Below are 25,955 nucleotides of genomic sequence, written 5' to 3'. Positions count from 1 at the left end.
ATTTGAGAAAAAAACTGGTTCATTAAAGAAAAAAAAGAAATTAGATATCTTAACTATATAAAGTAAATTTTATTCTTTCTTTCTCTTCACCTTACAGCTGAAATAGCTTTAATGTAGAGATCACTGTTACAAATTGCTCATTTTACTGAATCAGTAGGGTATAAAATAATTAAACGATGTCCTGTTAAAAGATGAAAAGTTAATGCTGGTTGAAAATACAAGAAAGGATAGCATCAGTGCAGCTATTACAGTTTGTTATGGTTTAGATACAAGATGTCCCCCGCAAAACTCATATGTGAGACAATTCAAGAATGTTCAGAGGTGAAATGATGAGACTATGAGAGCTGTAACATTGTCAGTGCATCAATCCACTTGAATGGATTAATTGGGTGGTGACTGTAGATAGGTGGAATACAGCTGGAGGAGATGGGTCATGGGGCATGCCCTTAGGGTTTATGTTTTATCCCTTTTGAATAGAGCTTCCTGGTTGTTCTGAGCTGCTTGCCTCTTCCACTGTCTTCTGCCATGATGTTCTGCCTCACTTCAGTCAACACCTATGGAGTCCACCGACCTTGGACTAAATCTCTGAAACCTTGAGCCAAAATAAACTTTTCCTTCTCTAAGTTGTTCTTACCAGATCTTTAGGTCACAGCAACAAAATGCTTTTTCAGGTAGTTATTCTTCTTTTACCACAATGAATAATGCAGGAGCACTTGAAGGTTATAAATTTTATTAGAATAATAGAAAATAATACATACAGATAACCAGAGGATACACACACAGGAATTTAAAGATCAATTTCATCCTTTTCAATATGAAACAATGTCCAAATCTCATGGAGATATACTGCTAGAAATAACATGGAACAAGAGTCATCATCTTGAAAATGAAAAGTATAGGAGCATATTATAGGAATTACTAGATAATAAAAAGGTACAACTCCATTACATGTAGAATAAAATACAAGTATTGGAGAATGTTTCCCCACTTTTTGACTGGAAATAACAATGGTCATATGAAATCTACTTGTCATTCAGATTTTTTTCTAGATATATACAGTATATACAGACACTACAGAGAAAGTCATACTTTTCTCCTTTGTATATAATGAGTTTATCTTAAATGTAATCTAAATATAAAATGGTATTAGAATTTTGCTAATTTGTTATCTTTCTTGAGAGATGAACTGTTTGTTGGTTTCAAATTCTGATATCTCTGGAAAGATGAACAAGTTACAGCAAAATGTGAAATTGGTAGGAAAGAGGTAAAAAAACTGATTTTGAATGACTAACACTCATCTGCTGATTTTCATATATTCTTTACATATTGCTATGAAGCCGTGTCTCCAACGATGCTTTGAAAACCACATATTGAAAGACTGAGTCATACACATCAAAGCCAGCAACATCGCTGTGGTTCTATTACCAATTTAACTCAGGAACTAAAATGCCTGCCTGACTCACTGCAATAGGCAGTGAGATTTCATTAAAAAAAAAAAAAAAAATCTCCGCCATCCAAAAGAGAGAGGGTCCTTTAATGGAATCAGAAATTGGAAAGGAAGAATTGTGTGGATTTTGTTTAACATTTGGGTTGACATTCAGGGTGCTTCTTATTTTCTCAACTGCATTTTAATAAAGCCTGTAAGTTTATTCTCAGGTGTGAAGAAAACAATTCCTGTTCTAGTTTTGTTTTAAATTTTGAGAAAGGATAAAATGTGCTTATTTCCATTTTCTATCATTGAAGGAAAAAGCATACTGGAATGCAAGTTTAGAAAATGACTTTCAAATGCTCAGGGAAATTCATGCCAGTATTTCGCAAAGGGACATGGCATTTAGGGTGACAAAGCCCTTTCGTGGGTCCTTCTTTATCTTTTAACCATTAATTCATGGGGCAGAGGCAGATCAGATGGTTATTATTACCTCCACATTTTGTAGATGAATAATTGAGAGGTACAGAGAGCAGAGTGATTTCTAGAGTCTCACAGCCATTTAGTAGTGAGTACACTGAACCAGGTCACCCTCCTCTGCTCCAGAGCAGCATTTTCCAAAAACACTCCTGAATCACAAACACCACCCGCTTCCAGCAGGGTAAGTGTTTAAATGTATTTTTCAACCCGTGGGGTTTAAATCATTTAAATCTTTAAAATGATACTTATTAACTCTTCAAACAATGCTTTCATAACTGGAAAAGAGTTTTTGGAATAAATGAAGAGTTTTCCAATGCAAATAAGAAACTGTGTGTGTGTGTGTGTGTGTGTGTGTGTGTGTGTGTGTGTTTGTCGGGGCGGAGGTTTTTCTCCATAGGCAGTGCTTAAACTCATAGCTTAAGAACATTTGTATCAAAAGTTTGCAGTATGTAACATGTAAATTCCTTTGGTTTATCAAGTAAATATTAAGGCATTTCAGATTCCTCTAAAAGGATTTACTGTTGTTTTATTATACTCTTATTTTACCTATAATGAAGTAGAAAGTTAAAAACACAAAGTTGGAAAAAAAACATGCATAATCACTGTGTTTCATGAAAGCACTTATTATGGTAACCAATGAACTTTCCAGTAAATAATAAAAAAGAATAAATATCACCATAGGGCATTTACAAGGAAAAATAGTACCATAGGTATATAACTTGACACAGGGTGAACATTCGAGATGGCTGATGTGGATCCTCTTGCATCCATATCTGTCAAAGATGATAAACAGCTCATTAAGAAGGACTATACCTCTGATTAGTAGATGCTGATCCATAGTGGGGGGGGGGCATGGGAAAAATGGTCGAACTGTGATTGGGCCAAGGGGAGGCAGGGTAGGGATGGTGCATGGGGGCAGGAAAGATGGCAGAATGAAATGGACATCATTACCCTAGGTACATGTATTACTGCACATATGGTGAGATGCTACATCCTGTACAACTGGAGAAATGAAAAGTTGTGCTGCGATTGTATACAATGGATCAAATTGCATTCTGCTGTCATATAGACCTCATTAGAATAAATAAAAAAATAAAGGAGGACTGTATTAACAGGTAGTCAGAGTGGTAGAGAATGCATGCATATGTCTCCCGAAAATCACACATTGACATCCTAGCTCCAGTGTTGTGACATTAGGAAATGAGCTTTTGACAACTGACACAGAACTAGCTGCATCTTAATATAAGAGTTCCCAGTCTCCAGAACTGTGAAAAGTTAAATTTCTGTAGTTATAAGACACCCTGTCCAGGGTGTATTCTTACAGCATTCTGAAGGACTAAGACGCAGACAAAAGTGATGGGTTTCCTGTCAAAATCAAATCATGGCATGAACCTAACCTGGGACTACAAGTCCTTATTTTATCGATCAGTGTAACACATAGGTGTTACCAAGGGTATCCATAAAAATACCGACGTGTTTAGGATTTCTTAAATGAATCTAAGCTTTGTTTATCTAGTATTATTTAACTTTAATTGAAATTGAAAAAAATCCAAGTCAGTCATTTTGCCATTAATGATACCTGGTCACAAACAATTTCAGATAACTTGATGGTTTAATGAAAGAAAACGTCATTGGATGAATGTCTGGAAAATCTACTTGTTTCTATTTTATGCAGATGAATTATCGTACTTAATACAAGACATCACCTTTTATAATGCAATCGATGAAAGCTCCATTTTCAGAGATGGCCTTGTGCAGGCACTGGTCTGTGCAAGCTAAGCAAGTCCACAGACATCAGACGAAAAGGCTGCTCTTGACTCAGCAGCCTGAAAATGCCACGGTGGCATCTGTCCCCGCAAAAGCACAGAAGCTGCTTCTTCGAACAGTGCCCCTCTGTCCACGCTGTTATGCTAACTCTGACACCCTGCACAATGCAAGAAGCAAGGAGCATTCCCTACTGTAAAGCCTCAGCAGATAACAGTTAGCAACCTGATTCCTGTTTGGGTCTCCTGAAGCACACACAGATGTACAAATCTCTGCAGTCTGAAATAGTTGTTTACATACTTATTTACAGACAGGTAGCCCCCATTTTCTTATTACTTTTAGTTCAAGTGTGGCAGGTTATGATTTCATAGAAAGAGAGAATTCCTGCAAGGGTTGGTCTCTCCCATTTTCTTCAGTCATTTTCTTTTTCAAGATTAAAGAAACTTGCTTCAGTCTTGGTCACCTGCTACTATATAGACTAAACCACAGTAGATAAATGAAAACAGGGAACAAAGTTATTTACGTCACTGAGGATTGTAGAATAGACTATGAAGACAGGGTAGGCTCCATGTTACTTAAATTGAGGCCTGAAAACTCCAGACACAGGATTTCAAAGTGAAGATACAAGTTCTCTTCCATGGTCACTGATAAAAATATGTATGCTGGGGTTTGTTCCTCTTCACTCTAAAAGTCTACTTTCTTTATTTTTTTAAAAATATTTTTAGTAGTCAATGAACCTTTATTCATTCTTTCTATCTATCTATCTATCTATCTATCTATCTATCTATCTATCTATATATCTATCATCTATCTATCTATCTATCTATCTATCTATCTATCTATCTATCTATCTATCTACAGTGCTGAGAATGGAACCCAGTGCCTCAACACATGTCAGGCAAGTTCTTTTCCACTGAACCACAACCCCAGCCCCCTAAAAGTGTACTTTCAATGGTGAAATAGCTTTCATTAGGATTTTAAGAGGAAAGAGCATGAAATTCCTCTGAAACTTGGAACACATTTCTTTAAAAATGTCATCTTTTTTTTGTGTGCCACGTGTAAAAGTTTCATGACTTAGCCAATGCTGATTTTCCTACTGAAAAAATTGATAAGATCCATAAATAGTTTTTAGGAGGCATACAACTGGAATATCAGAGGTCTTAAAAACAGGGCATGGGTTAAGGCTTGCCCATGAGAACTGCTTTGGGAATTCTATTCTAGGCAATCTATAGGTGCAATAAATAAGGGAAATAATTCAAATGAATGGAGTTTTAAACTACTTTTCCATGTCTTTCCTTTCTGTGCTCATATTTTTCCCTGTTCTGCACCACTCTAGAGGTTTTCTTCCTGGTTTTACTTGCTCATGTTGCAAAATCACCTTGTGTTCACATGAAGGGCATGCTGGGAGAAAAGGGTGGGTGGAGGGAGGGGCAGTGGCTGATGGGCTCCTAGTGGGTAACAACACTGACGCAGGTCAAGGGGAAGCTGAGTCCAACCAACTTACTGGTTATTCTTGGAATCCTGATCTGCTCACTGCTGGTGCCATCCCCTCCATCTGTGGTAGCCTTGACTTCAATAATGTAGTCCTCTTGAAAGGGCAGCACAAGTTCAGCTGAAGTTTGGTTTGTGTTCAGCACTTGCATGCTATTTTGACTGCTAGTCCTATAGAATACCTAAAACGCATGAACAAATACACTTCATTCTTACATTACCTTCTTTTACTTTCTTCACATACTCTCGTTGCTCTGAAATTATTTTGTCATTCTGTCCACATCAGAATACAAAAACAAATTCCCAGCTCCATGCATAGGTCCTGGATTATGGATTGGCAGACACTAGGATCATTATGCTCTCAAAATCAAGGAGGTGGGGAAGAGCAGCTTTCTGCCCTGGAGGAGCTTGTTAGAAATATAGAAAGCTGATTAACACAATGCACAAACATCGTGTCCACAATTCCCATGTGAGCACCATTATTTCATGTAAATCTGTATTTAACAATTCAGAGAGTTTGGTAGTATACCCTTTTATGAAAAACTTGATGTTTATGTCAAAATTGGATTACTGAAATAATATCATCAAAATTTTTAAAGATTTGCAAAGTATAAGTGAAAAAGGGAAAATACAGTGTTGCAAATGATTCAACTTACTTTATAGCCTGTTACTTCTGATTCATTCTCCATTGCTTTTACTTGTTCCCAATTAAGTAACACTTTAGTGTCTGTAGCATTCCAAACCACATTCCCAGGAGGCTGACTGGGAGCTTGCAATGCAAAAAGGAGAAATTAAAACTGATTTGAGCATGGAGTACTGTTTTACATGAGCAGATACATGCTGAGCACCGAGGCGACTGCAGGGACTCTCTGGTAAGGCATGGTATGTAGATGGAATCAGGAAAAAGAAAAAATAACAGAATAGAAAAACTTCCTTTAAAAGGGGCATTTCAATTAAACTGTGAGAAATTGCATGTTATCATATTCAACACATAATTTATTTTACTTTAATTTTTGGGGGCCAGGGGTTGAACCCAGGGGCGCTTCACCAATGAGCCATATCCCCATCTCTTGATTTTATGTTTTATCTTGAGACAAAGTCTCATTTAGTTGCTTAGAACCTCTCTAAGTTGCTCAGACTTTGAACTTGCAATCCCCCTGCTGCAGCCTCCCAAGCTGCTGGGACTACAGGCTTGTGCCACCACACTTGGCTCAACACATACTTTAAGGATTTAATGCACTTCAAGTCTCCCAGAAGACAAACTGACAATACAGAGACACAAGTTCCTTTATCCACCACTAGAGGGATGCTTGAGGGTGAACCAGGAAAAGCAGGCATTTGGACTTGTTTTGACACACAGAGAGGCTGAGAGAAATTGCCAAAGGAGCAGATTAAAGTCACATGAAATGAAGTGTGGATGATTTTCAAGCCAGTGTTGTAAGATGAGATGGGCAAAATGAGAGGCAATCAAAAATAAGAATACTTAGATTTATTCTCGTGAAGTAATAGCTACACATGTGAAAAATTGCCACAGAGAATCCATATTTTAAAGTCTTTTTTTCTGAGTTCAAATCAATTTTTGAGAAAAATAAGGCAAAACACTAAAAATTTAAAGAGAATTCCATTAGAGGATTAATGAAACTCTCATAGGTTTATAAACATGGAGCCACAGCTTAGCAACCTGGAGAGGAAACTGGTTCTGGGTGACTTGGGTGGACGTGGTCAGAAGCACTCCCTAATATGGATGGATGGGACATTAGGGATTCAGTTCCTTGTCAATTGCAAAACAGCAAACATATTACTCATTTTTCAACAGCATCATAACTGCCCAAACCATGCTGAAATATCTTATTCTTGTGGATTTAAGCACAGAATGTGATTTGGTTAACTGAATTTGTAATGGGAAAGTGATATAAACAATTACCTCTCCAGAGGAATTTCTAAACATCATTGACTCACGCCAGGATGGAAATACAGCTGGACTTACAGATGGAAAAAGCTCTCATGTGCAGTTATGTGGCTAATAACACCGTTCAAGACTGTCCTCCTGGTGGGTTCTTTGGTTGATTGTGTCCTCTTTAACACTGTTCTGTTGCCTTTAAATTTTTGTGATTTGATACTAACAGATCAGCTCAGATTGTCTACACTGCAATGCTGTGATAAGACATCTGTAAGAATGTATATGGGCAATTGCTTAGGACTGAAATACTAGAGATTTGGTTGCCCAGTCCAGATGCTATGAACCCACACTTGTTAGAACACTTTCCCAGCACCTGTGATTCCCTGTGGCTGACAGCGCCATAAAAAGACAGCTTGATTTGATGGAGCTCAGAAAACATCCTTCATTCAGCATGGTTTGGCCTACCAAAATATGGGTGCTTACAAGTTATAGAAAGTTTGAGTAATTTTGGGTAAATACACTGACCCCCAACAGCAGGCTGGCAGAACATAGGACTGAAAATTGGGATTTGTCTTGTGTGAGTCCCAAAATAGATGACTTGAATGAGTTCAGCCTGAAATGAATATGAATACTCTTTGAAATGACAAAAAGAAAAAAAAATCTGAAAAATGAAAGAGGAAAAACAGAGGGTTTCAAAGCTCTTTTCAAATCATATCAGTGTTTCCTGAGCACCAGAGAGACATGTTCCATTTTGATCATTTTGCTATTTTTGAAAAACGCACTTGTTTAAAAGCATAAACATTTATTTCAGCCACATTCTAAACATTAACATTCACATAATAATGAGCTGGATGTGCTAATTACATTGTTTGATAGTATTTAAAGTAAATTAAACTAATATTTCACTTAGAATTTTACAATCACATGAATAATCATCTGCCTTATTATGACAGGGAAGAATGACACTATGTGGGAGATTCTGGGCCAGATGAACTTTCTTCCATTTTCAAGGTTCTATTGTTGCTAGTAACAAATGCATAGTAAATGTCCATAAAGTGTGAGAAATTCCAGAATATTCTTTTTAAAAATTCCCTGCATTGTCACGGTGCCTATTTGAAAAACTCAGAGTTAATACACAAAGATGCATACTCGTCACTCATGTTCATTTACAACAATGAAAAGGTTAACACAATCATTTTCACAATCTATCAGCACATGAATGGATAAACAAAAGGGGGCTATAAGCATATGCCTTTAAAAAGAATGAAGATCTAGGCATGGTGGCCCATGCCCGTAATCCCAGTGGTTTTAGAGGCTCAGAAAGGAGGACAGAAGATTCAAAGTCAATCTCAGCAACTCAACAAGGCTATAAGCAACCTATTGAGAACCAGTCTCAAAAAACAAACAAACAAACAAAAAGTAGCAAGGGTTGGGGATGTTGCTCAGTGGTTAAATGCCCCAGGGTTCAATCCCTGGTACCAAAAAAACAAAAATAAAACAAAAGGAATGACATCATGACATGTTCTATTACATGGATGGACCTGGAAGACATTATGGTAGATGAGATAAGCCAATCATACAAAGAAATACTGTGTGATTCTGTTTATATATGATAACATGGAATAGTAAAATTCAGAGATGGAAAGTAGGATGGCAGTTGCCTGGAGCTGGGGAGGGGAATGGGACCTGGTCTCATGGATGGAGAGCTTCAGTTTTGTGCAGTGGAGAAGGTCTTGACCATCTCACACAGCTGCATCTGTGCCCTTAACCTTATTTTAACCCTATTGCAAATGTGCATTAAAAAATGGCCAAGATGGTAAATTCCAACTTATGAATATAATTCAGTACAATTAAAAATTTTAACACAATCCTAAGATAGTTAACTAGGAAGGGGTGTTATGTGGATTCAAAACAGCTCTGTTTAATTCTGCACCCTGATGACCTTATACTTTTCTACCTGGCATTAGGTGGGGCTGTGAGGCTCCTGCTGCCCCCTCTGGGGAGAGGACGCACCACCCTGCTCCTGGGCATCATGGGGACTTCAGGCTTCATTACTGGATATGCTTTCACCAGTGAAATAAGAGCAAATAAGAAACAGGTGGTTTCAATGAGGGAGTTTTAAGAAAAAATGAAAGGGCGTGGCTGGCCTTTCTTCTTTCTGTTTTTTTTTTTTAGTGCTGGGAACTGAACTGGCCTTTCTTCTTTCTGCCATGAGACCAGCACATCAGTGAGAGTGGCTGTTCCTAATGTCTGGGCCATGGAGTAAAGATAGAACAGATCAGGTCTGAATCTCACTCATGATCAACATTTGGTGACTAGTAGGAAAGAGACACTATTTAGTTCTAAGCCATTGAGGAGTGGGGACCTGTGGAACTGCACTGAACTGGCCCTATGTGACTGATACGGCCAGTAGGCTATAGAGCTTTGAAGGCGCACTGTGAACTTCAAAGGCACAGAGCAGGTGTGAAGTGGGAATGGGCAGGGGATCTCGACAGCGCATCTCTCCTAGGACTTCTCATTTTACTGTTCTGTGCAGAAACACAACCCAGAATAGGCTGACTCAATTTTAAATGTTTTGGGGCCTAACTTGATGTGTGGTCTGCATTTTAAATATTTTTGGAAATTATTTATCAACAATCATATCCTATAGATTTTTTCCTCTGTCAGTTCAATTTCTATTATTGCAGTATGCTAAGACAGAAAACGTGGCAACAAATGAATTTATTTTGTATAAAGGCAGCATCTCCTAAGATTTGTAGAATAACACTGAGTGACAGGCTATAAGATTATGTGGGTACTTTTAAATGTTACATAACAAAATAGTTTTATCTTGGAGGGTTTTTCTTAGGCCCTCTGGGTTGACTGTCACTCCTCAATATCAGCCCTATCAATTTACTTATTCTGTAAACTCAGCATGCAAAAAGTGGCCACTATGATATTTCTAAGACCAAATAAAGTGAGGAATATAAGACATTCCTACAATAGGAAAATGACTAAATAATTTGTGGGGTGTTATCACAAAAGAATAAAATATAGTACTATGATACAGAGGTAACTAAATACACAGCATAACCTTCAAGAGATGTTTTATGTAAGAGAAATAATCCATGGAACACAAGTCTGGGAGGAAAAGACAAATTATTTTAATGATCTTATTTCTGCACGACAGGATAGTATTTGTGGGTGATTTTATTTTCTCCCCCTCTCCCCCGCAAATTTTCTATAGTAAATATGTTTTCCTCCATATAATAAAAAATAGAGGTTGTTCATCTGGAGAACATTGTTGTGTGGAGTTTTCAGGGATAATGTCTCCATACTGGTGACTGTACCTGGCATTTCCTTTAAAAATATGGGATTTCAAGAACATATGCTTGCAGAGATTAATTATACAAAACTCAGTATGTTTCTCAGCTCCTTCTCTTGGACACCTGATGGTAATAAGATGACTTTCATGAAAGGGAATGCTGTCAGCAGTAGCTGAAAAATACACTCGGCACAGACTTCCCTTGAGATGATCATCAACATTAGTAAGCAAGCTGCCCAAAAATGTGGCACTGGGCAGAAATCAAGTAATCAAAAGCTACTTTCTGTCCAACAGGGAGAAAGATTCATTTCAGAATCACTTAAAGTATTATTAATGGACTTAAATCTTTGGATCACAGGAAATGGACACCATGTTTTGAAACAGAAACATCTACTTTATGACTCATCCAAAACTCAGAAACTAAGATGCCCACTCTCCCCAGAGGGTTCGGATGATAGAAAACAGTCCTTAGCATTCTGGTAGGAATACTGCTACCCTGAAGAGGGAACTAAACTAAACCGATTCCACCAGGAAGAGAAACAGACCTGGAGAGAGTCACTGTTGAACAGATACTCATTGGGCAGCAGCTCTGATTACTTGGGAGAACTCAGGAGTTAAATAATGATCAAACCTGACAATGTCTATGCCTCAAAGAGATGAGACTCCAGCAAGGAGTGGGGGCAGCAATCAGATGACCACATGCAAGATGTGGTATGCACGTGGCTCTAAGTGGTGCCCCAGAACAGAGCAGGATAAGGGGATATCAGGAGACGCAGGGCTGCTGATTAAATATGGACTCAGGGGGAACTGAGGACATACTGCAGGGAGGGCCTAAGAGAGGTAGGAGTGTCTCCTGGCCATCTGGACAGCAAAGGTCAAGGCCCCACAGGAAAAGTGAAATGGCAAGTCAGCTCAGGAGAAAATGAGCAGGAACAGGAAGTGGGGATAGATTGTAGAAGACCTTTTTGGGTATTTTAAGGATTTATATAAAGAGTGGCAATCTTTGTAATGTTTTGAATAACCAATAAAAAAAATAAATAAATGAGTGGATGGAAAGGGAGTGGAGAGGTCTGAGCAACAGTGTGACACCTTTAGGATCACTCTGACCCAGGGCAGAACATCTCGACAGTAAAGGCCAATACCCTGATCCATGGGAGAGATGGGGTAGTGTGTTCTAGGGTGAATGCAGTAAGTGGTAGATTCTCAGCAAATTTAAAGTCAGATACTGCATCCATTGTAGGGTATGAAAGAAAGAGCGTTAATGACGACTGGGATCCGCTGGCCCAAGGGACTGACATAATGGTGGTTGCTTTTGCTGAAATTGTAGAAGATACAGGTTTGTAATGGCTGGGAGTGCAATCGAGAGCTCAATTTAAGAAATGTTTAATTTGAGTTCTTATTAGATAATTCTTGAGGATGTTGAGGGCCTGGATCCATCCACATTGACAACCACAGTTACCTCTTGAATTTTCGGTTATGCAAAGCAAAATATTGGTCCTACAGATTCTTTCTTGTGAATTCTGGATGTAAAACTCTGACAAAGTCTCCTTTTAGAAAGTAACGAAATTTCTCCATTTTGAAGCCATCTGCCACTATTCCTCATCAGCCTCACTGACGATGATGTTGTCAAGAGCTCACTCTCTGGGTTGCATGTGACAGAAACACAACTTAGATTACTTCAAGAGGCTAATCAATGTTAACTTAAAAATGCTTTTAAAAAGCCCAAGTATTTGGATATCAAAAAAATTAAGTGTTTAATGGAAGCTACAGTACTATCCTTGAGAATCCTTGTGTTATTTTACGTTAATCAGAAATATCACCTATGCTCTGTGCTGATATAAGCCTTGCATATAGAATTCCAGGATTCTGAGTAGGTGATAGTCGCGCCTTGGAAGCAAGGTGGTAAAAGGCTGCAGTGTATGTTCCGAATTTGCAATGTGCCGACAAGAAGAAGCTCATCCGATTAATGGTAGTACTTCCAGGTTGACCTAGGTTTTGAGGATTCATCCACTCAGCCAGCCTTTCCACAGATAATGAGTGCTAGGTTTGGACTGGTGAGTGAGTTTGGAAGGACTCTTTCCCTTCAAGGGTGACATATCGAAGGGGGAGAAAGAGAGCACGTAAAAAACAAATGCCATCTTAGTTCTTTATGCACCAGGGATACAGATCATTTTCTTCCTAGTAATATTCACAAGCGCATTACTATAATTCTTAAACAGGATTCAGAGCTGGACCCTGTCAAAGGTTAGGATGATTAGTAGGAATAGTTTTAAAAGAGTCAGTTTTACTTCTACTTTGGCACATGTTTGAACAATTGTTAACATAAAATTTAAAAATTAAATGTACCATTTAATATGCCCAGGGGTTTTAATGATCTTTTATGGATTTCCCACACATTGTAGCAAACTTTTCCTTAATAACATCTGCAGGTCACCATGTAGAGTGTAGGCAAATTGAAGCACCAGGAGGGCATAATTTTGAAGAGATTTTATTCAGTTGTTGAAATTCCTATCAGAGGACTGATCTATCAGCACAGAAACCCTGTCTATCTGTGATTACCTTACCCAGCTCCTAAGCACAGAGCAAACTCAAAATAGATACTAGCACCACATGAGTCATGAATATTTTAATCATATGGTTAGAGGAGTGCTTAAGAGCATTTCTGGGTCTGTATGGCTGTCCTGCCACGTTCTCTGCTTTTTCTGTAAAGTCATCTAGCCCTATGTGCCACAGCCCTTTCATCTCTAGAGTGAGGATCCTCACCACTTCCAGGCCATGCAGTCGCTGTGAGAATTAAGAATCAATACAGGAAAAGTACTTGGAACTGTGACTGGAAATTGCTCACTAAGTATTAGTCATTCATAGTATAATTATCATTATCACTGTTACGGAAAAATTTGTACTTTAAATTGGTTATTTATATGCTATATCTAAATTATAAAAGGTTTTTTCCTTCTTCTTGCAATTTTACTTCATTCATTGTATGTTATTGTTACATTCTCACTAACTTATAATCGGCCTCTTCCTTTGTGAACTGTCTTCCCAATTCACTGTTTTTCACCAATTCCATCATGACATGAAACCATCTTGTGTGACCATATTTCCCAATGAGTAATCACATCGATTATCAAGTCTGAAGAAAGAGCTAACAAAGCTGTCTGCATACATCTTCACAATCAGAATTTCAATGTATATATAATGGTGTATTTATATGTTTTACTAATTCAGAACTGTTACTGGGAAAGACAAACATATTTAGTAAAAAGTTGTAAATACAGAACGTTTTCAGTGTACGTATTTCCAAGCCAATGTTCTCCTTTTTTCTAAGAGCAGCCACATGATATGCATGATATTGGTTAGCCTTCCCTCATGATCAGGCAAGGAAAATGTTCAACTGCCATAGGAGCTGCTGCTTGTGAAGGTACTAAAATATTTTGTTGCTAAACTTTTGCTCTGTGACATTCATTATGCTGGTAAGCTACCAGCCATGCTCTTTCCCCCCTTATACATAATGCAAAGATAAATGTGCAAACTTCCCTGATAAAATTGATGCTTATCAATTAACATCTAAAGCAGTAGGATTATGTTTATATATATTTTAAACTATCAATAACAATGCTGGCCCATTATATCCAACTTCATGTAATTAAAGTTGTTAGACATTTTAGCCAGTAAATGTATGCTTTCAAATAAATTTGGAAATAACATATGAACGCAGGAGTGGACTAATGAAATTGGTGACAAAACATAATCACTGCCTCACTCCTTTGTAAAATCAGTTAAGCAGATAAATTTACTAGAGTAAATTTTGAAAATTAAATTAAGGAAATGGTTTTCTGCAAGCAAAAATATTAATGTGCTAAAATCCCCTAATTTCTTCGCTCCCCTTTCTTATCACCTGTAGAACGAAAATAAGAAGGAACTGAACATGGATGGCTTGGCTCATGAATGCTCTCAGTCATTTTTGGCTATAAAAGAATAAACAGCACAACTCAGATGGGTGTGCTGTGATAGAGCAGCAATGAGACACCACGATCAGCTGGGCATCATGAGAACATTTCAACTGAAATTTCTGTGGGACACTCCAAAATGTAAACTGATGATTTCTCATAGGCTACTTAAATCATAACTGCTCATTACTGCAGGTGAGTTTTACCTGTGAACACACAGTCAACAGAAACTCAGCTTTGAAGGTGACACAGCTATCTCTGCTTCAGTTTTCAAAGTATCAATATCTACGTGTGCACCAGAATCTCTGAGCATTACCTGTTAAAGTATATTGCCATCTTTTGAATAATGTGAGAAAGAAAATTAAAGAGTGAAAAAAAATACCACTTCCAAGTCGTTGCTATTAAACTTATTTCTGCTTATCAATAACACCCAAGATTTGGGGGAACTAAAATTTAATGGAAATGAACCCATTGAAATGCATCCCATTTAAAAAGAACAGTGCACCATAAGATTTATCAAGAGGTGCTTATTCATTTTCATATGGAGCCTCCATTTAAATATTTAGGGCTATCATGAAGACTAGACTATGTGGGGCTTGAGTAAGGGTTTGGACCAGGTTTATATCACTCAGTGGGATTAATGACCTGACTAGTCTACTGAAAATGTTGAAGGATGCCATCATTTTTAATACAGACTATTTTCCTAGATATTCAAAAGGTGGGAAAATACATACGGGTTTTCTTGGTGGTCGCGTTAACTGTGGCACTGAAGGGGCCGGTGCCTGCACTTTTGTATGCCCGGACAGCCGCGTAATAGGCAAGGTTGCTCTTCAGTCCCCGGAGCCTGGCTGAGTTCTCGTTTCCAGCCACTCTCACCTTGCTTGAGGACTCCTGCTCTTCCACACTGACCCAGTACCGCACCTGGTGAGGAAGATGCACCAGATGAGAAGGCTGGACAAAGCACCACCTTCCTCATTCTGTGGTTTTCATTAAAATGAGACTGCGATTTACTTTCTTCTTTATTTGACAAATACTTCCAGAGGATCTACTGTGTGCCAGGTGCTGCATTAGGCTCTGTGGCACAGCAGTGTACACACAGGAAAGGAACCCTAGGAGGAGAATAAGGACAAACATGTACACAGACAGAGCAGATAAATTTAGAGTGTTGAGCATGATCAGACTACGATATCACAGTGGGAGAAGGAAGGGGAAATCTGCCTGCCTTCTCAACTCTTAACCAACTGAGCCCAAGGTCAAGTCCAGAACACTGGCAGAAAGGCACGAATTCTATGGACAGCTGAGGTTCCTTCCTGGAAGAAAGTGAACTGTCAGAGGAAAACATTATTAGATTGACTGTCCTGCAGTGCCAGCCACTGTCAGGTGACTAACAGTGCACACAGAGCTGCACCAGAGGGAGTAAAAGCAGTTAAAAGGGCTGATTTTCAATAGGAATGGGCATTAAAATATTTTTCATATATTTCATTATCCTGGGCCACGCAAAGTGATCTTAGACATACCAGGACATATAAAGAACTCAAAATACTTAACACCAACCAACCAACCAATCAATAAATGGGCTAAGGACCTGAATAGACACTTCTCAGAAGAAGATATACATTCAATCAACAAATATAGGAAAAAATGTTCAACATGTCTTGTAATTAGAGAAATGCAAATCAAAACTACTCTAAGACTTCATCTTACTCCAGTTAGAATGGCAACTATTAAGAATACAGAAAACAATAGTGTTGGCAAGGATGTGGGGGAAAAGGCACACTCATACATTGCTGGTGGGACTACAAGTTGGTGCAACCCATCTGGAAAGCAGTATGGAGATTCCTTAGAAAATGTGGAATGAAACCACCATTTGACCCAACTATCCCACTCCTTGGTTTATACCCAAAGGACTTAAAAACAGCATACTATAGGGACACAGCCATATCAATGTTTATAGCAGCACAATTCACAATAGCTAAATTGTGAAACCAAACCAGATTCCCTTCAATATATGAATGAATAAAGAAACTGTGGTATATATACCCAATGGAATATTACACAACATTAACAGAGAATAAAATTGTGGCATTTGCAGGTAACTGGATGGAGTTGGAGAATATCATGCTAAGTGAGGTAAGCCAATCCCCAAAAGCTAAGGGTAAATGTTCTAATAAGTGGATTCTGATCCATAACAGGGAGGGGGAGGCATGGGAAAAATGGAGGAACTTTGGTCCTGCAAAGGGGAGAGAGGGTAGGGATGGTGCATGGGGGCAGGAAAGATGGTGGAATGAGATGGACATCATTAACCTAGGTACATGTACGACTGCACATATGATGTGATGCTACATGGTGTACAACCAGAGAAATGAAAAGTTGTGCTGCAATTGTGAACAATGAATCAAAATGCCTTTTGCTGTCATTTATACCTGATTAAAATAAATTAATTAATTAAGAGAAAGATATATAAACATATGGTGAAAAAATATGAATATAAGAGAATATTTGCTGAAGGGAGGAAAAAGGTAGAGAATAAAATAAAAATACATTCTTAAGTACTTACAATTCACATTATAAAGTATTTTACTATAAAATTTTGTATGCTTTCTTTTTTTCAACATACAGATTGTCTATAAGTAAACAAAGTAAATACAAAAATTTATGCAAATAAGTGATTTAGGAAAGTTTACATATTCTTTGTGTAGATAAGACCTGGTATTACTATCTGCTGATCTAAAGCAGGGGCCACATAGTAAATACAACAGCAGATCTACTAGGTTCTCACAAGGGCTTAAGCATATTTCTTACTTTTATAAATATAGACAATCTCTGTTCACTCGTTCTTTCTTCTTCTCCTTCTCCTTCTCCTCCTCCTCCACCTCCTCCTCCTCCTCCTCCTCCTCCTCCTCCTCCTCCTCCTTCTTCTTCTTCTTCTTCTTCTTCTTTTTGGTGTTGGGAATTGAACTCAGGGACACTCAACCAGTGAGCCACATCCCAAGCCCTATTTTGTATTTTATTTAGAGACCGGGTCTCACTAAGTTGCCACGTTCCTTGTGGTCCCTAAGTCTGGCTCTGAACTGGCGATCCTCCTGCCTCAGCCTCCCGAGCTGCTGGGACTACAGGTGTGCCCACGACGCCCAGCTCTACTCTCTTCATTGCAGTATATGGCCACCTTGTTCTGGCCTTTATGTTTTACTGTTGAAGGCAAAATATAAAAATAGGAAATAATTATTATAACTTATACAACTAAAAAGCAATTTGAGCTCAATGAAACTGGCAATAATTGCTTCTGAGTGCACAGAATGTTGGAAATGGTAAAGGCTTGTGACCACAAGAAACAAAAACAAAAACTTAAAGACTAAGAACATAGCTCAGTGGCCAAAAAGGAAAAAAAAGAAGAAAGAAAAAGGAAAGGAAAGAAGGCTTAAGGGATTGGGAAGCTGGACATAGGACAGAGCAGATTTTTAATAATGGAGCTACTCAGCTTTGCCTGATTGGAGGAGGATAGACTTTCTATTTAATTAATTAATTAATTAATTTTAAAAAAGCAGAGTTCTAATTTTCATGTAAAATATCCTAAATTTAGGGTTGACTCAAAACCAATACTGTGTTGATCAAACAAAATGTGCTTATGGGCCACAGCTGATTACAAGTGTCAATCCTCTGTACAAAACACACTACAATTTACTCTCTCTTAAAACACCACTGGGTGAGTGTTAAGGCCCTAAATGATAAGTGAAAGCAAATTATATATTGTGCTAGATAAAAATCTCCCTATGTATGTGCACATGGAAGGATATGTACCCTTATATTCACACAAAATGCTGATCTATGGATGCCTTTATGTGAATTTCTCTCAGAGAAGGGTTATTAGTTTTAATAAGAATCTCAAAGGGAGGATGTGAGCCCAAACAAGTGGCATTGAAAAGGATACATGGTTTCTTTTCTAATGCCATAGCCAAATAGCCTGTTAATGGATACTAAAAGCTTTTATATATGGTAGACTCACCAAGAGAAAACACTGTGTGTTGTTAGGTCTAGATGATCCGTAAATGATAAGAAGATTTCCCTGCTCGTAAGAGCATTGTCTAGTTATTAACTAAGAATGATACAGATCAATAATTATAATAAAATGTACCAGACACAAAACCTGAAGCTTGGGATACAGCATAGACGGGGGTAGCATATAAATATGACTGTAAGACGGCAGCAGGGAGGATTCAGGTGGTAAAATCAGGACCGCCCAATCTTCCCTCCCCTGTCAGGTTCCAGTGTCAGGGTTGTTCCTTTTCTGACATATCAAACTGGTTGAACACAAGTTGCCTAAAAAAATGTTCTTAGGAGGCTGATTTAAAGAAGACATAAAAATAATTTATTATTGGTAATGTGGAATCTCTTTTTGTAAATCCGTTTATAGAAAGTACTTGAAAATTCTTGATAGCGACCTGTTTTAAAGTACTATAACCAATCTCCACGCATCAGAAGGAGAGCTTTATTTTTAGATCTTAGTTGCTGAGAGGTATTAGAAACATTTAGACACAGAGAAAAAGTTGAACATGATACTAGTTAGTGAAGACTGATTATATAATCTTTTTAAACAGCTTTCCTTAAAGAGCTGAATAAATATTCATGTAACTAAAACATAAGGAAACAGAGACGTGCCACTAATATTGCCAATTTTCTGAAAGAATTCCATTATGTTTCAAGAAATTTTGTTCAAAAATGCTTCCATAGGGCTAGATCGTTTTTTTAATAAGGTGGAATAGTTAAGAAAGAAATAAGAAAGACAAATATCCCATTTTCCTCTCAGTTGTGTTCTGTATTTAAATAATAAAAGTACTCCAACTGAGAGAAGAGAATATTTCTATGCTAATTTGGATTTTTATGGGCACAATCACAATACAGGGATGGGAAAGGAAAGATGTCTATGTTCGAGGAACAAAGTTTGAAAATGTAATTGTGCAGAAAAGGGTGAATATAAAGTTGACAGAATATGAAGGTGGCATCTACAAAGGATGATCAGAGAGACGCACATTACCAAGACACACCCTGTTAATAAAACACAAGACACACCCTGTTAATAAAAAAGCCAGTGTAGATACGACTAGAGGCAGGGCAGCTAAATACACTGATGAGTAATGGATTATAAAATAACTATACCTAAAATGTCCAAGTCTGTTTGACAAGAGATTGAATCTATTATGTAAGAATAGGAGATAAAAAAAAAAAAGATCAGCCCAATTTGAAAAACAATAAGTAGGACTTGTAGACCTGAAAAAATGCAATGATTAAAAAATTAAGGAAATCAGTAATAAGAGTAAAGCTATAGACTAATAGTGGAAGGGTGAATTAATGAGCCCAGGACATAGCCTGAGCAAAGAAATGAAAATTACCAAAGCAAAGCTGTGGCATTGAGAACAGAATGCAAAGTTCCAAACAGAGTTCCCAAAGGAGAGATAAAGGAAAAGGCAACGCTCAGAGGAAAAAATGGCTGAGATCTTTCCAGAGCTGAAGATATGAGCATTTTCATGGTGCAAACTCTGAATTTAGTGAGGGAACAATAAAAGGCACAGAAGAGGTTGGTTAAGACAGCCTTAGGTTCTCAACCATGCTTCATCCCTAAGAATCTGAGGGATCCAGTCTGCTCCTCTGAGCCGTTCCTGAGCCCCTGAGTTGGGGTTTACAGGTGAGGCTGGGGCCTGGGAGAGAAGGACCTCATTTCCTGACAGAGTAGACAGCAATAACGCAGGTCGTGATGGGCAGGGGCCTCTAGGTTCTGGTCATTACTGCTGACAGCGGACCTGTACACACAGCTGTCCCCCTGATCCATGGGTTTTCCCTCTGTGGTCTCAGCTGCCCTCTTTCAAAAACAGGCAAGAAGGGTAACAACATACACAAAGATACTTTGAGAGACTACTTTCATAAAATCTTTATTATAGTATATTGTTATAATTGTTCTATTTTATTATTAATTATTGCCATTAATCTCTTATTGTGCCAAATTTACAAGTTGAACTTTACTGTTTGTGGTTTCAGGCAACCACTGGGGTTCCTGGACCATGTCTCCTATAGATGAATGGTGGCTAGGGATAGAACCCTCCATATTGTGGAATTACTAAATGACTTAAACGGCTTCACTCTTAACAGTTTAAAAATGTTTCCTTCCTCTGACCATGGAGATCTACCAAACTTAGTATTCAAGTTCTCAAATTTTCTGCATCTATAAACACTGGTAATTCAATTTTCTGATGAGATAATATGGTATTTTTTTTCCTTAAGAAAAATAAAACCAGTTCACAAGTCAATATATTTTTATCTGGATAAATAAACAGAAACAAACTTGAAGAATGTCAAAACTAAAAATATAATTTCAGTTTCTGTGAGTAATTTGGTTATTCCCAAAACTAATGTTCCTGCTCCAAGTACTCCTTAATATCACTGCATCAGATCTTTCATTTAATTTAAACATAAAATGAAATATAGCTTATAAAACTAATGTATTTAAAAGTAGAACCTTTTTTTAGGCTTGAAGGAAACAGGTGTTAAGTTGGAAAAACTCTTTTAATAGACTAAAATAATTTTATGTGTATTGACAGATTTCTAGAGAGATGAACACTTTAACTTAGCTATTAGATTGGACACATTTAAATCAGCAGAAGCCAGAGGGGGAAATGCATTTGAATGTCTTTTAGGGAGATAAGTCCAGGTCTGTCCTCCTCTGCTCTCAGCCCGGGGAGAGGTATTGTGTATGTCCTTGCCCTCTGACTTCTCTTTGGGTTTAATCAGCAGGACTCAGGAGAGACTGGGATGTTTACTCCCCACCATTTATAGTGCTGTGCCAGGGTTTAGTAGGGACCTTCTAACAAAGAACACAGCAGCACATGGGCAGTGAGGGTCATTCCCAGAATCCCCCACACAGAGTGAAGCCTGCTACATACTGGACCCTCTCCTCTCTGCTTGTCTCCATGGTATTGGAAACCATTCCTGCTGTATCACCGAGCCTCTGTCCCTCCCAAAGTCTGCCTTTTATTCACCTAAACACATTTTACTTTTTTGATATTGATGTAAGAATATCTCAGCTGTCTGTACCCAATTTTCCTATGTACATTCAACTCATGCCACAGTGAATTGAATTCACTGCAAGACAGCAGGAGATGAGACCCCAGACACACAGCTTTTCTTCAAGTGGAATTTTCATATCCTCAAAAGAAAAAAAAAGGTACTCAAATATTTAACATCTTTTTCTATTCTGATTAAAATATCAGGCCCTGTGCACATTCCATACAGTTGTGGGAACAGGAGGCTGGAGGAAGGCATCTAGAAAGTTTGGTTTGGCATTCTGATATATTACATTTCTTAAGTTCCTCTGTCACACATAAAAAATAATCCTATGCAGTTCCCCCCAAATATGCAACTCTTATTATTTTGCAAATGTTGACTTGTTTCATTTGCTTATTAAATTTGTTCTTCCCAAGGTTTATTCTTTCTTAATGTTTACTTTTATTAACATGTAGTAATGGTACATATTTAGGGAGTGCAGCGTAATACTCTAATGCCTGCATGTACCTCACATAGATCAATCAGAGTAATTATCTTTTCCATCTTGTTAACATTTCTTTTTGTTTGGAACCTTGGAGTTCTTCAGAGAAACAGCGAAGAGATTATTGTGAACTAGAGTTTATTTTTTCTAAGCACAAAAGGACTTTAAAGCCATGGTAGATTCCAGGCAGGAACTCTAGCGCGCTCTCCTCTTGGTGCCCACTCTCCATGAACTTAATGGCTCTGGATCCTCTTTTATGGGTCTGCCTCTCTTATTCCTATCCAGAAGGGCACCAGGAAAGATCTGAGCCTGAGTTTAAAGGCACAGCAGATGAAATAAATTGGAGTCTAGGGAAATGAGCTCAACTACTGGTTGGTCAAATCAGAAAGAAAATTAGTCTAGATGCTAATGATGATGTGTGCTCAGCATGTTGCGAGGCACACGATCAACTCACGCCAAGATGAGAGAAAGGTAGGAGATATTAACGATTTTAAAGCCAAACTGGGGAAACTGCAACCCACAAAGTTAGCCACAGGACTGATAATTAAATACTCTGCTAAGTCATTTATTTTTCTAGGTTAATTTTTAAATCATTACTGAAACGAACAAAAGACATATTTTTAACTTGGTGGAATTACATAAATTATTTGAGATTTTTTTCTAATTAGTACATCTTTCTCTTAGCTTGTCTTTCTCTTCATATATTCTACCAAGCACTTGGGGAAGAAATTTTTAATCCTTGTTTTTCCTTTCAATACAGTATACATGTTACATTTGAATATTTTGTCTGCTACTCTCTATACAAATAGATAAGATATGAGGCATTTTTTTAAAAAAGCATTTACTTTTTAGTTGTAGTTGGACTTAATAACTTTATTTCACTTATATATTTTTATGTGGTGCTGCGGGTCGAACCCAGGGTCTCCCATGTGCAAGGCGAGCGCTCTACTGCTGAGCCACAATCCCAGCCCCAAGATGCAATGCATTTTAACCCATAATTGATACCAAGAAAAGTTCCATTTCCTTCTCATCTTTTGCCTCTGACCCTAGTGGCAACAGGCATGAGAGTCACTCGGGGAGTGTATTTTCCTTGTGAAAAGTAGAAAGTATTCTTCTACTCTTTGCTGCTTTTCAGTTTTCTTTTTCTTTCAATGAAATCTCACCCTGAAGCCCAATATATAAACAGAAAAAAAGCAGAAGCTGCAAGTCTCTCAGGGTGGTTTTAACAATGGCTGCAATTCTCAAATGATGCTATGAGTTATGGACGACTGTTACTCTATTCTAACTGAGCCTTGGAGAGCTTTAATGACTTGCTTAAGAACATGCAGCAGTGAGATAGCAAAGCCCAAACTGCATTTTTTCCATCAACACATAGTTTGTGCATGTCACCCATGTGCCCGATATTGCTCTGTGAACTTGGGAGATATCATTAAACAAACACACAGAGTTCCTGTCCCTTGTGGAGCTTATACAGTAACCTACTAGTTTTGAATGCAGAACTGTCTAATTCCAAAATGGTAGAGCCTTAACTAGAAAATATGAGTTTCCACTAGCATTCTTTGATGTCCTTCAGCCAAATACTCTTTACTGACATGGCTAAGAGATACCATTCCATTTTCATATAGAATAATTTTACCTGGATGAGTCCTTGTCAGTTTAAATTGATATGGAAAAAAATTAGCATCTCCTTGCCCTCATGCTCTCCATTAACTACCATCAACTTTCAAGACCCCTACAATGCTTATAAGCCCACAGTTCTCTTCTATGTAACCTCTCCTTCATTTGTCTCCAGTATTTCACAAGGTACAACCAGATTGGGGATATGATTCTGCCATTATGGCTCATACAGGGCAATTATCCATAGTGGGACTGTGTCTCAGTCCAACTCCTTCACTGAGGAGAGTCACATGTGTTCATTTCTTTAAATTCCCTTTTCTCTTTCACATGAGAGATCACATTGGACCCTTGACTTTCTAGGTCTGGCTGATTTCACTTCGCACGATATTCTCCAGTTCCATCCATCTACAAGAAAATGCTATAATTTCATTCTTCTTTAAGGCCGAGTACTCCATTGAATATGTATTCCACATTTTCCTTATCCATTCATTTGCTGATGGACACCTGGGCTCTAGCCATTCTTGTCTGTTATGAATCAAACTGCTATAAACATTAATGTGGCTGTATCACTACAGTATACTGATTTTAGTTCTTTTGGATAAATACCAAGGAGTGGGATATCTGGGTCACATGATGGATCTATTCCTAGTTTATTGAAAAATCTCCATACTGCTTTCCAAATTGGTTAGTAGTAATTTGCAGTGCTACTGATGATATATGAGTGTACCTTTTCCCCACATCCTTGCCAGCATTTATTATTTGTATTCTTGATGATTGCCACTCTAACTGGAGTGAGATGAAATCTCAATGTAGTTTTGATTTTCATTTCTCTGCTTCTTAAGATGTTGAACATTCTTAATATTTTTCATATTGTTAGCCATTTGCATTTCTTCTGAGAAATGTCTGTTTAGTCAATTTTCCCATTTATTGATTGGGTCATTCCTTTTTTTTCTGGTGTTAAGTTTATTGAGTTATTTATATATTCTTGTTATTAATCCCATGTTAGAGAAGTAGCTGGCAAAGACTTTCTCCCACCTCTCCATGTTTTTAGTTACTTCCTTTGCCATACAGAAGTCTATGTCTCATCCTGCACAAAAATCCACTCAAAGTGGAATAAAGACTTAGGAATAAGACCAGGAACATTGCAACTTCTAGAAGAAAACACACAGTCAACACTCTACAATATGTGTACAGGCATTCATTTTGTTAATAAGATTCCCAAAGCTCAAGAAACAAAGCCAAGAACCAACAACTGGGAGCTCAACTTCAATTACAAATTCAGGTATTGCCCCTGAATGGCCTATATGCAGAGCCTCACTGCTACTGCTCCAGTGCTGTCTCTGTTTCATTTGATAATATTTATTCAGGCCAATGCTATGTGGTTATAGGGAACAGAAACTCTCTTGAAGCTGCTCAGATAGAAAGGGGGTTCACTGTCAAGAAGGACAAAGCACTATGAAAAAGGATGTAAGAAGTCCACTTGAGAATTGGGCAGTTGTCAAAGAGCTCTTCTATTTTACTCTTGTAAGGTTGTAGGGACCTTGTTTCTCTCCTTGTGAGGGTGAAGTGGGGAGATATCTGCTCTATCTCATCTTTGCAGACATACTTTTTCCTACATGCCAATGGCCTAAGAAGTGTGAACTTGGCTACAAATATGACATATGACCACATGACCCTCATTAACTATAACCTCTGTATTCCTTACTTAAATATCTCACACAAGAATCTGACTGGGTTAGCTCACTGTGCAGACCAGTTGACTTTGGTCACATGGTCACTGGGATACAACCACTGGAGACTGTATTGGGGAGTGGAGGGGTACGTGGCTGTGTCATGCTAATATGGCTATGTTAGTCTGTCACTGAATCAGCAATTACACATGAGGGCAGTTTCCTAAGAAGCCAGCAGTGGGTGGTGGGGATGAAGTCACAACCATGACCTCTATAACAGCATTGCTAGATAAATCTTAAAATGTGTTTATCTCACCACTTCCTAATTCCACTGTTCCCTATGAAATATGGGGTACAGTTCACGTAGTTCCTCTTACATTCAAATTCATCTGTGACCTGCTCTCCTATGCCTCGGTGGGCATCATCTTCAGTGTAACCTTGGTTTTGTACACAGCCTCTACTCCTTTACTCCTCCAAAATGCTGTGCTCAATCTGGAATGTTCTCAGTACCTCTACATTCATTTCCTTTCCCTCCAAAGTCCTGGTTAAACCTTCCTACCATCTGGAAGTCTGTAAAGCTGGGTCATCCTTCTTCCTCAAACACTTCTTGCTCAGGTGAACTATTCCTACTTCATTATATTAGGTCTTATGATGCCCTCTCTTTTGGATATTTCATCTTATTTCACCATACATCAAGGTCTCTGGAAACACAAATTATACTACGGGCAGCTGAATTCTCTAGAATTCAGGAGAGAATCTCACAACCAAGGACATAAGACCATAGCTGGAGGAAGGTGACTTTCTACTGACATAGCCATC

General features: G+C 38.1%; 1 protein-coding gene across 1 annotated transcript in view; it reads right to left on the bottom strand.

The window, feature by feature from the left end:
* Positions 1–5,118: 5,118 nt before the first annotated feature.
* LOC143385816 (contactin-3-like) overlaps positions 5,119–25,955 on the bottom strand; it is a 55,947-nt gene continuing 35,110 nt past the window's right edge. The window contains exons 11-13 of the mRNA XM_076841334.2: positions 15,050–15,236; positions 5,818–5,930; positions 5,119–5,343 (exon numbers count right to left, since the gene is read on the bottom strand). Of these exons, the coding sequence (XP_076697449.2) occupies positions 5,119–5,343; positions 5,818–5,930; positions 15,050–15,236 (525 nt within the window). The remainder of the gene's footprint in view (positions 5,344–5,817; positions 5,931–15,049; positions 15,237–25,955) is intronic.

Source organism: Callospermophilus lateralis, assembly GCF_048772815.1.
Source record: "Callospermophilus lateralis isolate mCalLat2 chromosome 11 unlocalized genomic scaffold, mCalLat2.hap1 SUPER_11_unloc_3, whole genome shotgun sequence".
Taxonomy (NCBI): Eukaryota; Metazoa; Chordata; class Mammalia; order Rodentia; family Sciuridae; genus Callospermophilus; species Callospermophilus lateralis.
This window is presented reverse-complemented; position numbering and strand designations above follow the sequence as displayed.